The 14,961-nt window shown below is 32.7% G+C and overlaps 1 protein-coding gene across 1 annotated transcript; it reads right to left on the reverse strand.

Annotated features, from left to right (window-relative positions):
- Positions 1–4,400: 4,400 nt before the first annotated feature.
- Positions 4,401–5,762, reverse strand: LOC124939421 (extensin-2-like). Its single transcript, XM_047479898.1, has one exon. It carries the CDS (start codon positions 5,760–5,762, stop codon positions 4,401–4,403), a length of 1,362 nt encoding a protein of 453 aa, XP_047335854.1.
- Positions 5,763–14,961: the final 9,199 nt, after the last annotated feature.

The raw sequence follows: 14,961 nt of genomic DNA on the forward strand, positions 1-14,961 counted from the left end.
GTCATGGTATGCACTAGATCTGATAGTACGTATTCAGTTAGTGTTGTTAGCAGATTTATGTCTCGACCTGGTAAGGAACACTGGCAAGCGGTAAAGAGAATATTTCGCTTTTAAGAGGCACATCCGATGTTGGTCTCATTTATGGGAGTAATAATCAGTGTCTCGTAACTGGTTATTCAGACTCAGATTATGCTGTAGATATCGATAGTAGAAGATAATGACTGGTTATATTTACACCCTTGGTGACTTTGTGGTTAGTTGGAAGGCAACATTACAGTTGACGCTGACGTTGTCTACTACCGAGGCTGAGTATATAGCGCTAACTGAAGCAGACAAGGAGGGTATATGGTTGAAAGGATTAATTAGTGACCTTGGTACCCATCATGATCAGACAATTGTTTTTTGTGATAGCTTAAGTGCTATCAGTTTGGCCAAAGATTAAGTGCATCATGATAGAACTAAACATATTGATGTTCGCTATCATTTTCTTCGTACTAAGAGGAGAATCAAGGTGAAGAAGATCAGCACACATCATAATCCTGCTGACATGTTCACGAAGCCGGTCCCACTTAGAAAATTCACCCATTGTATGGACTTGCTAAATGTTGACAGTTGGAAGTAATTTAATCAGGCTCTTCTTATTGGGTGATACTAATGCAAGTGGAGATTTGTAACGATCTGCCTTTAGTGAAGGAATTAATATCAACCATTGATTGTCCGTGGTTTATATTAATTCTGTTACATCACATTTATTCTACAGTTATGCTTAATTAAGTTATGATTTACGTTTTTTGTTTTCTGAATTTAATAGTCGTAGTCATTTTCCTTTTGCTGTAATTTTTTCATCTTCATCTGTTATTCCATACTTCATTGTTCATCACTTTCTTGCATTTCGCACAACAATTAAGGACTTGAATCAAACTGTTGTTCTCTCTATTACTCTATCGTGTGCTAATAAATCTGCCATACATATTTATGAAAATATTGTATTAATTAAATGAAAAAACAAAACACTTGAAAATTGAGTATCATTTGGTTTGGGATAAATTCAAGGAAGACTTTATCATTTTTAAACAGCAGACTTCTTTACAAAACCTTTAGAACATATTCAATTTCATTGGTTGTCCAAGATGAATCTTCGAAATCTTCACTTTGAAGGGAATTTGTGAAATTATGTTTTTATAATCTTTGAATAATTTAGTTTATATACGGGTATGTCCATGATGATTGAGTTTGTAAAAAGTAGATAGTTATTTTTATCAATATAAAGTTTAATAACCGGTTAAAACATTTGAGAAAGTCTAAGGACTTAAAAAATATTTCATCACAATCAATTTGAATAATATTAGCATAACCCCATTTTGAGGGTTATGGATTCTTTGTTATTTCTTTATTTTCTTATTGCTTGATTTCTTGATATTGATCTTGAGTTTTAATATAGATTACCAACATTATGCCCCTCCAGCTAAAAGGAGGCATCTAAATGGTGACTTTTTCCCCTTTCACTTCTCATTTAGACTAAAGTTTTAAAGAAGAATTCTTCATTTCAAGTTCTTATATGTTAACTATCGTTAATGACCTAAGTAGATGTACATGGACTTTCTTATTAAACGACATAAGTATTTTTAATTATATCTCAAAGTTTTGTTGAAATTGTAAAAACTCAATATGAATTTGATGTAAAATTTGTCAATCTTAAATGTTCAGAAGATTTTAAATTATTGGGTATTGTTCATCAAAGAACAAAATGGAATTGTTGGAAGGAAACATAGACAATTACTAATGTTGCTAGATCACCAAGCAAATTTACCTTTAAAATTCCGGACATTTACTATTCTCATGTCAACTTTTTTAATTAATAGACTTCCAAAGGAAAATCTTAATTGGAAATCACATTTTGAAATTTTTAAATAAATAAAAAATCATTCTGAACAAATTTACAACTTTTGAATGCCTTTGTTACAGTATAAACACAAAACCATTTAAGCCTAAATTTGAAAAAGTGGAATAAAATGTATTTTTTTAGGCTTTCCAAATAATCAAAAATGTTTTCTTTTTTTAGGCTTTCTAAATTTACTCATAAACTTAAAGCTATACTTGTATCAGATGTTACAATTAAAAAGAAGGAATTGATTTTCATGAAAAATATTCACCTATTGCTAAAACAGTTACAACAAGATTGTAATTGTTTTAGTGGTATCACATGATTGACACCTTAACTAGGTTGATGTCAAAAATACCTTTTTAAATGGATATATTAATGAAGATATTTACATGAATTCTCTAAAAGGTATTCAGGACATTACACCTAGTAAGGTTTGAAAACTTGTTAAAAGTCTTTATGAATTTAAACAAGCTTCCCGGGAATGGAATAAAGAATTCACTTATCGACTTATTCAATAGGTTTCAAACAATCTCTTAATGATAATTATCTTTTTGTTAAGAATGATGAATCAAAGATCATTGTTTTTCTTTTGTATGTTGATGACATATTACTATGTGAAATGATTTAGAAAAAATTAATAAGATCAAAGATTGCATTAATAATTGTTTTTTCTATTAGAGATCTTAATGAAGCTAATGGCTTAGAAATAAATAAAAAAAAAATAAGTATTGGAATCTTTGTTAATCAATGAAAATACATTTTGAATATTCTTAAAGAAACGAGTTTAATCAGTTTTAAACCAAAAAACACACATATGATTATAGGTTCAAAACATGAAGAAAAAAGTCATGCACCTTTAAAAAAAACTTGATAAATATTGGAGACATGTTGGAAGACTTATTTACTTCAATTTTAAAAGACCTGATATTTACCTTTACTGAGAAATCCGATTATTTGATTTTTTCATTTTCTCATAATCTCCGATTAGTTCAAATAATCTTCAATCATGCATAAAACTGAGATTTATTCTTACGTTATAATTTACTCTTTTATTATTTTATCATTCTTATATAAAAGAAAAATGTGACATTGGTATTGGAAGCTCTAAGGATTTGAACAAAATGTTGTTCTTATTTAAGTGGAGTTCAATTGCACAGAAAAGACTGTCATGTAATGAGATGGATCCATTCTATTTTTTTCAAGAGTAATAACATAGTAACATATATATTGACATCTAATGTCATAATGATATTTTTTGGGCCACTGGCGGCAACTCAAAAATGTATGATGCTAGTTGGTGTGGTCTTTGAAATTGATGGCTGTAAGGAAACCTTGTTAATTATGACAAGATATCATTGACATGGTTATGACCCAATTATTCCTCGTCTAAGATTTAAAGTTGGTTTCGTATATGCGTGTTAGGTGATGATTTTGAAAATTTAACATGAAAAATAGAAGCATTTGCATGAATTCACTACCTATGAAATAAATACTCTATTTGCTTATAACATAAATTAAGTGGGTTATTCAATAACCAATATTAATGATTGTAGGTTAAAAATGATCAATTCTCAACTTTTAAATTTTACAATTTGTTAGAAAAAATCAATGCAAACTAATCTAAGTGATGACAGTTGATGTGGTACTCACAAGTCACAAAATGTTCGAAGACAACAATATGGACTATCATAATTCAACTCACTAATAATTTTGTTCAATCTTTTATTTCATGTTTCTCTCAAATTTAGTAGAAACATTATCAAGAATCTCAACTTATTCATGTTATACATTGTATTAACATTATCAATTCTAGTTGATCCTCAAGTTTTCACCTGAGGCTAATTGACAAAAATGTAGTGTTCAAATATTCTACCTAGGACCAACAAAAGTGTCAGAAAGTAGTGGTTCGGTCTACCACAAGGCTATAGGCTATGTTGATTCTTGCCCAGATTCATCGCCGTGTAGAGTAGCATTATCATTACAACGATAATAAATAATATTGTTTTTGTAGATATTAAAGATATATTTAAAATTTTAAATTTTTATCTAGTTGTGACTTCGAGTTCTAGTTTAAATAAGTATTAGTTTAAATAATTTTGGACAACATATAAAAAGAAACATTGTTCCACATTGACATGCAGTTATTTCTTTCCACACTGAATATTGAAAGAATTTTAAGAGTTTTTTTTAATGTTACTTCATTCCATGTTGACATTATTAACCAATAGAATATAAGTACTTTAAAATAATATGGTTCATAAAATTAAAAACAAATAATGATATTATCCACACAGGAAAAAAAAATAAGAAAACCATTATGAAACATTAAACTGTCACAATTCTCCATATAATTGCCTTCTTTGAGAAAGAAATATTGTTGTAGGTTGAAAATATTATCTCCATTAATCTTTCACCTGCAAACAAATAATATAAATCACTTAAACTTTAATTTTATTTAAATAATTAAATGAAAAATTATATGTACTCACATTTATTGAATAATTGTATTAGAGTTTTAATAAACACTCGGAGGAGGAGGCGACTTGTAAACGTATGAAGGTGGAGGAGGTGACTTGTAAACGTAAGATGGTGGAGGAGGGGATGAGTATACATATGCAGGTGGAGGAGGTGACTTGTAAACGTAAGATGGTGGAGGAGGGGAAGAGTACACATATGCAGGTGGAGGAGGGGACTTGTAAACATATGCAGGTGGAGGAGGAGACTTGTAAACGTAAGATGGTGGAGGAGGTGACTTGTAAATATATGCAGGTGGAGGAGGTGATTTATAAACGTATGATGGTGGAGGAGGTGACTTATAAACGTAAGATGGTGGAGGAGGGGAAGAGTAAACATATGCAGGTGGAGGAGGAGACTTGTAAATGTATGCAGGTGGAGGAGGAGACTTGTAAATGTAAGATGGTGGAGGAGGAGACTTGTAAACGTATGCAGGTGGAGGAGGGGAAGAGTACACATATGCAGGTGGAGGAGGTGACTTGTAAACGTATGAAGGTGGAGGAGGTGACTTATAAACATAAGATGGTGGAGGTGGGGAAGAGTACACATATGCAGGTGGAGGAGGTGACTTGTAAATGTATGAAGGTGGAGGAGGTGACTTATAAACATAAGATGGTGGAGGTGGGGAAGAGTACACATATTTAGGTGGAGGAGGTGACTTGTAAATGTATGTTGGTGGAGGAGGGGAAGAATACACATATGCAGGTGGAGGAGGTGACTTGTAAACGTATGCAGGTGGAGGAGGAGACTTGTAAACGTAAGATGGTGGAGGAGGGGAAGAGTAGACGTATGCAGGTGGAGGAGGTGACTTATAAACATATGAAGGTGGAGGAGGTGACTTGTAAACGTAAGATGGGGGAGGAGGGGAAGAGTACACATATGCTGGTGGAGGAGGTGACTTGTAAACATAAGGTGGTGGAGGAGGGGATGAGTAAACGTAAGGAGGGGGTGGAGGAGACTTGTAAATGTAAGGTGGTGGTGGAGGAGAAGAATAAACATAGGGAGGTGGTGGTGGAGATTTGTAAACATAGGGTGGTGGTGGTGGAGATGTGTAAACATAAGGAGGTGGAGGAGGAGACTTATAAATGTAAGGCGGAGGTGGTGGAGACGAGTAAACATAAGGAGGAGGCGGGGGCGATTTGTAAACATAAGGCGTTGGTGGAGGAGATGAATAGATATAAGACGATGGTGGTGGTGGAGATTTATAAAGATATGGAGGCAACCGCGATGATGAAGGTGACTTATGGTGATGCGGAGACTTATGATGATAATGGTTATCACCATAATCTGCCGCTGCCAAAGCAGCAGCCATTAGACAAAGGGCCAGGGCACAAAGAGTACTATATGATCCATGAGTGGCCATTGCTTAACGGAGGGGATGATGTCTTGCAATGGCAGGGCACATCCTATATATAGTCATTTTACCCATAGACTTTAACACTTTTTATAATATATATTTTTCTATTAAATAGATATGTATATATTAGATTTCAATTTAATAATTGACTTTAGATTACTTTAATAGAGGTGGAAGTTTTATTATAAGACGTGCTTACATTGTCCTAATAAAACAGAGATCTCTTATAATGGAAACCGGTTTAATTGTACTTCGTGGGACACAAGTCATCCTCATGGTCCTCTAATTATAGGTATTCTCACTAAAAACCAATATTTTTTTTTAAAAAAATCAAATATTTGTTAAGATTAAACCTAAAACAGAGGTGCAAAGAGTTGTCATTAACTAGGACTAATACTTTTTAACTTATGATAATTTTTTAGTGCATTTTTACTCCATAATCCATAACGTTTTATACACTGAAAAATATCTAACTAATAATATTAATGATGACAATACACGCTACACGCGTCGAAGCATACACGTTATGCTCGCGATGTGACTCGCATTTTTTTTTACCTGTTTAGTTCATTCTAGTACCCTGAGCTAAATATCAAAATTTATAAATTTGTTTTGAAATTTTCATATCACTTTCTTTAAACATGTTAAAGGTGTCATTTTGTTCCTGCTATAGATTTAAAGACCTCACTATTTAATGAGATAACATCTGAACTATCATTTATGAATATAAATAGTACCTTTAAACATGAAAAAGATATAAAAACGGACGATTAAGTCCGATTTAGAGAAAATATCATTCTCCTATAATTATTTTTAAAAAATTGTCATGGCTTACTAATTTTAGATTGAATGTGTGTGTTTCATTTGAAAGATTTATTTTTTTCTCATTAAATTCAGGTTACTTGCAAATTGGACTTCTTTCTTTCTTCCTTCCTTTTTTACAACTAAAAGAATTAGTATTTGGCTTATTCATTGCATAAATAGACTTTTCTTTTAACTTTGATGTGAATTGAAATAAATTAATATGATAAATCATCTATGTTTGGTGTCAAATTAATGTTAAATAGTGCCTAGTCTACTTAAATACTAATTCATGAGTTATTTTTTGTTTTGCATGATGATTTTGTTGTTATTTAATTGGATAAAGAAAAAAAAAGTTATCAAATCTATTTTTATTCTTTTCATTTTGTTTATCTGGTTTAATAGCTTGAATATTATACCTATAGATTATTTAATTTTAACTATTGTATACAAAATGAGAAATGCATGAACGGTAGGATTTTAATTATCTTGTTATTGTCAAAGTATTATTAATTAAAATATATATATTTTAATTATAAATATTTATTATTTAATACCTTTTAGAATTTTAGTTTAAATTTATAATAAAAGGCTAAAATAATTAAAATTATAATCATTTAGAAACTGAAAAAGAAAACCAGGAAACTTCTTAAAAAACTGCTATAATTTAATTCGAAAAATAAATAATTGTAGCGACGCTTATTTTGAATTCACCGGCACTTATTTAAGTGTCGCCGAAACCTACGACGACGCTGCTACTCGCGACGCAAAATAAGTGTCAGTAACATCTTTGGCGATGCTTCCAAGCGCCTGTACATGACTTTTTAAGCGCCACCGAATGTATAAATTATTGTAGTGGAATTTCATCGGCGTCGTTAGGAAACTTTTAACAACTCAATAACTTCGAAGATCTCATATGACAACAACCATCAATTATTCTGAATTTGGACAAAATAGATCTGGAAAAAAGGTACACAAAGGCACAACACACATCTGGCCATTCGTGTAAAAGCCAATAGATTGCTCATCTCAATAAATTGTATCATTGTATCATTGTATCATTGTTTTTGTTCATAATTGAAATTGACACTATGTTGATTTTATATTCCAGTAAAAAATTAATTTATACCAATAAAATAATTTACACACATTTGATCTAGATTACTTTATAAAACTAACAATTTATTCTACTTTGGAGATGCCTATTTTATGAATGACACACTTCCAAATTCCAAGATGCGCGATTAATTGAAATAGAAGAAACTTGCGGTAAGGCATGGAGCCACCTGTAGACTCAATTCATCGCTGTTTAGGCCATTTGAGCTTTTTTTACACCTAAAAACGATTCTTAGGATAACCCAGTTTTACACATTTCATCTCTTTACCCCTTATTTTGTGCGATTTTAAATAATGAAAATTAAAAATAACCAAATACTTTAAGTAGAAACCATTTGTGAATGGGCACAAAAGATATAATACTTCTTACATGCGACTTTACGCAAAGTAATTTATTTCTAACAAAGAAAAACAAAACACGACTTTCAGCCAAAGTTGCCTTTTCGAATGCCTCATAATTCTAATATAATTTTATTTTCTTTCGGTTTTTATTCACCTATTTTCTCATCTATCTTTTGAAGACGAATAACGACGACACTTAGGGTAATGATCTACTTTCATAGATTTTGAAAAGATCTCATTTTGATTACAGATATACCTTATCATTTTGCAATTAATTATCATTATTATGAAAGTTCTCTACTTCCCCTCTCTTTAAGATGGTGTAGCTATCATTTGTGATTAATTTTAAAATCAAACTAAATATTTTTTTACGTTAACATAGTAAAATACGATGAAAATGCTTCTTTTATCCAATTAAAGAATTTAAAAAATTAGTTACTAATTATGGGTTGGGCAACATAACATATTATAATACCCCTCCTCAAGCTCAAGGTGGTAGAGTAGACATTATCTTGATTTTGCTTAATAACATGTAAAAACAACCTGGCAAGAGAGATTTGGTGAAAACATCTACAGTCTTGTGTTCGGTAGACACGTACCGTAATTGTATAGTACTAGCACCAACATGTTGTCGTACAAAGTGGCAATCGATATTGATGTGTTTAGTGAGCTCATGAAACACATCATTCTGAGAAATACGAATAGCACTCCAACTATCACAATGAAGATCAGTGGTTGGCGGTTGAGGATGCCAAGATTAGAGAGAAATTGTCGAATTCATAGAAGCTCAAAAGTAGAATAATAAAGTGCATGGTACTTTGACTCAGCGTTGGAACGAGAAATGACAGTCTATTTATTGCTTCGTCGGGAAACAAGAGAATCCCCCAAGAAAAAACAATAACCATGGATGGAGTGTTAGTTAGTGGGATTGTTTGCCTAATCAGTATCCGAGTAACCAGTAAGTACCAATGATTAATCGGTAGAGAAGTGAAAACCATGTAAGAGAGTGTCCTTATTATAGCGTAGAATATGTAACACATTAAAGTGATGAGATGTACGAGGACTAGTCATGAATTGACTAACGATGTGAACTACATAAACTATGTCAAGGCAATTGATGGTCAGATATATCAGGGATCCCTCTAACTGGTGATAGATCGTGAGGTCCTTAAGAGGGGTGTCATCGAGAAGAGTAAGACGACAATCTGCCTTAAGTGGAGTCAAGACAGTTTTGCTATTAGTCAAGCCTGAGACAAATAGATACCATCTGTTGTGTCGAAAATCTCAAGACCTAGAAAGTAACGCATCTTACTAAGACTCTTCATATCAAAATGTTGATGAAGATAGGTTTGTAAATTAGATATTTCACAGGTATCATCGCTAGAGATTACCATATCATCAACATATAATAATAAAATAATAATCCCAGATGAGTGGCGGATAAAGAATAAAGCGGAGCCATAGGGAGAGGCGGTAAACTCATACAGCATAAGTGATGAGCTAAACTTGGCAAACCAAGCTCGTGGTGCTTGCTTCAGGCCGTAAAGAGCACAACGAAGCTTATATACCTTCCCCAAAATTTCTGAACCCAGTAGCGGACTCATATAAATCTCCTCAAAAAGATGTCGATGAATAAAAACATTCTGTACAACCAACTGGTGAAGAGACCATCGACGAGCAGCATCAATAGTCAAAAGAAAACGAATATAAGTCAAACAACAACGGGAGCAAAAGTCTCTTCATAGTCAATGTCGTACTCCTGTAAGAAACCTTTGGCCACAAGACGAGTTTTGTAGCGCTCAACAGATCCATCAGAATTTGTTTTGATCTTGTAAACCCATTGCAACTAATAGATTTATTGTTAGGTGGTAGATCAATGATATCCCAAGTCCTGGTCTTCTCAAGAGCCTACAATTCTTCAGACATAGCCTCACACCATAATGGATCGTAATTTACCACATGAAAGGTCTTAGTCTCATGGTTAGCTAGAATGGCAGAGAAACAATGGTAATCTTGGAGATGAGGAGGAAGACAACATACCCGGGTAGAATGTCAACTAGTGGCAACAGGGACCTGAAGTACTTGTTCATGAGACATAGGTGAGTCAACTGGGGGTGACGGGGGAGAAGCAACAGTGTCAACAAAATTTTGTGTGAGCTTAAGACCTATAAAAGAAGGAGATGGATCTAAAACAAAAAATGATGAATCAGTCTGAAAAAGAATGGTAAACTTGGACTCATAAGAGAACATTTTTGTTCCCAAAAGATGACATGACGAGAAATACGAATCCGATTTAACACAAAATCCCAACAACGATAGTCTTTATGTTCTACCCCATATCCCTAAAAATAACACAGACGATTCTAAAGATCCAATTTGTTTCGTTCATGCGGGAGAAGGTGAACAAAACTGACACAACCAAATGGTCAAAGAATTAAGTAATCATGTGGCTGACCAAAGAGTTTTTGGTAAGGAGTGGCATCTTGAAGTACAGAATATGGCATTCGGTTGATTGTATAGATAACAGTAAGGGCAGTTTCCTCCCAAAACTGGTCTGAACATGAAGTATAAAGAAGCATGGCACGAATAGTATCTAAAATATGTCTATGTTTACATTCAACCCTACTATTTTGTTGTGAATTGTAAGGACATGAGCGCTGAATAACAGTACCCTGGGAGGAAAATAAATCGAGAAAGGTAAAATCATTGTATTCTAGAACATTGTTAGTACGAAGTGTTTTAATAGGGCATGAGAATTGTGTTTGAATCATTTTTGTAAAAATGAATAAGTATAGGCAAGGTCATAACAATTCTTTAAAAAAATAAATCCAAGTAAACCGTGAATAATCATCAACAAATATCACAAAATATCGATAACCATGAAATGTACCAATAGGGGAGGGCCCCCAAATATCTGAGTGAACTAGTGAAAAAGGTTTATCAGTAATAAAATGATTATTAAAGAAAGAAAGTGTTGATTGTTTTCCAAGTTTACAATGCACACAATCAAATAACTCAAATTGAATAGGACCCAAAAACCTTTAACAGCGAGAGATCGAAGTTTATTTGATGAAGCATGCCTGAGTTTAAGATGTCAATAATAAATGGAGGAAGGAAAAATATAGCAGAAATGGAAAGAAAATGCTAAAGGAAACAAAGCTCCAACAAGCGACCCGTCTTGCACCTTGTCCAAATAATCAGACCCGTCTATGAATCCTAAACTTGTACACTAAAAGATGTAAAAGCAACACTAAGTTCCTAGTTAACCAACTGACCAATAGAAACAAAGTTTAATATTAAATGGGAAATGTAGTAGATATTTTAGAGAGATAGTGAAGTGGCATGACCAGTATGTGTGATGTGCATAATTGCACCATTTGTAGTGTGAATAGGAGATGAGGTGGTGAGAGGTTTTAGGGAATGCAACAGATTAATGTTAAAGGTCATATGGTTACAACAAGTAAAGTTTATGAACCATTGTTGATTACCTAATGTGGTGGCTAATGAAGGATTAACAGATAAAACATGAGTGAGTAGTTTATGAATATCTATAAGGGTGGAAGTAGTGGACTGAGGTGGTTGTAAATCATTTGTGGTGGCGGCTATGGTGGAGGAAGAGCCATCTGAAGAAGATGTATGACCCAATTATGGGCATTTCTGAAGGACGCGACCCTTTTGGTGGCAATAACGACACTCAATGTTGGGGCAATGAGTGTACACATGATCAGCCTCCGGACAACAACGATATCAAGCAGACTTATCTGATCGAGTATCTTTTTGAGCATTCTTACGAGGAAACACGTGTAGAGAAGATGAAACATCCATAACAAAATCAGTAGTAGAATATCAAAGCATGAAAAGACGAGTAGTCTCAAAAGAATATCATTCATAGCTATGTCTAACGAAGGTAGTGGATGACGATGGAGCAATGATCCACGAACAGACTCGTACTTAGGGCCAAGCTTCATCAGTAGTTGAATGACCGTAAAGTGTTTTTTATTGATGTTGGCCTCATCAATGTGATCCTAGAGTGACTGGATAGTAGAGAATAAATCGTCTATGGATTGTCTTGGCTCATGCTTTAGTGCATTTAACAAACTCAACAACTGATAGTGGTGCATTCCTCCGGTAGCTTATAATTGATCTTTTAGATAATCTCGGTCCATCTTGGAGGTATCCATTCACCGAAGCTGGATCCGGATATTCCAAGATGACGTATTTTGAATCTAGATAAGAATAGTATGATTCTTACTATCCCAAACATCAATAGCTACACAATAATCGTAAATTCTTTTGTACAGTGAAGTCACCAATGACATATCGCCATAGTTTCTTACCAATTAAAAAAACTCTTCATAGATTCGGACCACAAATCATAGTTGTCTCCTAACAACATAATTATTGTAATATCAGATGCCTCCACACGATCCATATTGAGTGACATAAAGGAAGAATCCAAGGTAGGAAAAATAATCAGCCAAAAAATTATATTAAAAGATTCAGTAAAGAACTCAGACTGCTCAGCGAATCAGAAAGTAGTAGATGATTCAGAAAATCAAATTAGATCTGAAAATAAATAAATAAAAATAGTTGAAATCAAAATCTGACCGTACATGTGCGTCGATGATCGAAGTTGAACTGGATTGCGGCAGATGACAACAAGATCTTATGACAGCGGCTCTGATACCATGTCAGAAATATTTTTAGATTTGTATAAAATTGATATGATAGTACATGGTTATGACATATATATATATATATATAAGGTTTATCTTAGCGCCTAAGTTAAGGCAATCTCTAGATGAACTGCAACTTCTAGATAGGTTGGGTCACCTAATATATTCAAACAAAAGCCAACTTGGAATATGAAAAATAGCTTCCCTATAACTAACTAGTAGAAAGTCGTGACTCGTGTCATTTCAATATAAAATTGCCCTCCCAAATTAATTATAAATAGTCTTATGATAATTAGTAACATATTATTAGAAATAGTCACACTAGTTTCATTTTCATTCATGGACTCTTCAATAATCACACCTCCAGCCATTTGAGGCCTCCAACGTCGACGACTTCTACCCATGGGCCGGTGACGACTGGTTGACTCGGTACTTAAAGTGGGACTCCATCACCTCGATAATGCATCAGGTATCTTCAAGAGATTGACATTCCTCATCCTTGGCGTAGGCCAATTTGTCTCAATTATCGATCTTTTGGTTACATTTCTATTAAACCATTACCTGGAGAAGGACCAATACAAAGCCCGCAATGGCGTTGAAGAAGGCTATCATCATGGCTGCCAAGTAGTTTAACCATGTGGTTAGAATCGAGGCCGAGAAAGGAAATAAAGGGTCTCAAAGAGTGCTCGAAAAAGTTGGTATCCAAAGGAAGGGTTTTTTTAGGAAGTATGCATTTAACAAGGGTCAAATAAGAGTCATGTTTATTTATAGTTTCTTATCTACTGATGAGATTGTTGTATGATTATTTTATTGTTAATTTGAACACATATTTATATTAAATCTTTGTGATGTATTTGTTTTATGGTTTTAGGTTAAAATAATTTGACATATAAAAATGATCAACTGAGTATTGTTTGTGCGTCTACATATTTCATAAAAGTTTTATTTTCATCTATTTAGACATTATTAGAGTTTTGTCGTCGTTATTCAAAATCTCGGACAATCTTAATAGGGGTATAATTGGTCTACTAAGGTTTGAAATGAAATGAGTTGTTTGGATATGAAACCAATTAAACAAATAGATAGTTAACTCCAAATTTTTGATTTTAACATACTCTTAGGGAGAAACTAGAGATTTGGTCTGCGGAATAGTAACAAAAAATTTAGTAAATTGTTACTAGATGAAAAACATGAGCAAACAAACTACCATGCAAACTTTCCTATTAACATCAAAGAATTTAATAAGATACATTTACCCTTAGAAAGTATTTTAAATTGGCTAAATTAAACTTCTGCTAAATTATATGAACCCTAAGATAATTCAGCTCATTAATTATAGAAGAATTTTGATCATTTCCTTATTCACAACTTATGGGTCACAGGCCCAATAATCATCCACATTTTTCATCCAAATAATTTAGCATGATAATATTTTGAGTGTGCAATAATTGAAGGGCTTGTTTGATGTAGTTTTATTTCTATATTGAGTTTGAAATTATTTCATGGAGAAGACAGACACTACATTTATTATAATGAGTTTTACTTTAACCTAGGTTCTAAATAGTTTTTTAGTTTTTGATTTGATTAATTTGATAAAATTAATAATATAATTTAATTTTTAGATAAATTATTTCACCGTGCATCACTTCTTTTTATTAATTAAAATGAAAAACACTTATTTTATTCTTTAATATTTTAAAATATTATTCTTTTTTAAGAAATTCAAATAAAACAATTTTTTTAGGAGCTACATCAAAACAAACAAAATCTAGCCATTAATTGATTTATTATATAATATTATATATATATATTAGGGTTGCAAATGAGTCAATCCGCTCGTGAGTTGCTTGCGAGCCGCTCGGTCAAAGCTCGATTTGAGCTTGACTTTGATCAAGTTCGAGCCGACTCGTTTAATATTTGAGTCGAATTCGAGCTCATATAATGCTTGCTCGAAGGTTTGTCAAGCTTTTTCGAGCCTTATAATATATAATATTTTATTTATTTATTTATTTATTTAATATTAATACTTAAAATTAAAACAATATTTTTTTCTTTTATCTCTCTTATTAAAGCCCATATAGAAGTTCCACAATCTATATTTTTATATTATATTATCCTAAATTATACCCTAATTTTTATTCTATCAATCTTATGCCTCTTTATTTCCTTTTCTTTTCTTTCGTTCATTTCTTCTTCTTCTTTCTTCACCATTTCTTCTTCTTCCGTTTTCACCATTTTTTACTATTTTTTCATTCATTCATAACATCATT

This window comes from Impatiens glandulifera, chromosome 5, assembly GCF_907164915.1.
Source record: "Impatiens glandulifera chromosome 5, dImpGla2.1, whole genome shotgun sequence".
Classification (NCBI taxonomy): domain Eukaryota; kingdom Viridiplantae; phylum Streptophyta; class Magnoliopsida; order Ericales; family Balsaminaceae; genus Impatiens; species Impatiens glandulifera.

What these genes read in the sequence shown, in the direction of transcription:
- LOC124939421 (XM_047479898.1), bottom strand. Translation starts at nt 5,762, where the DNA reads ATGGCCACTCATGGATCATATAGTACTCTTTGTGCCCTGGCCCTTTGT.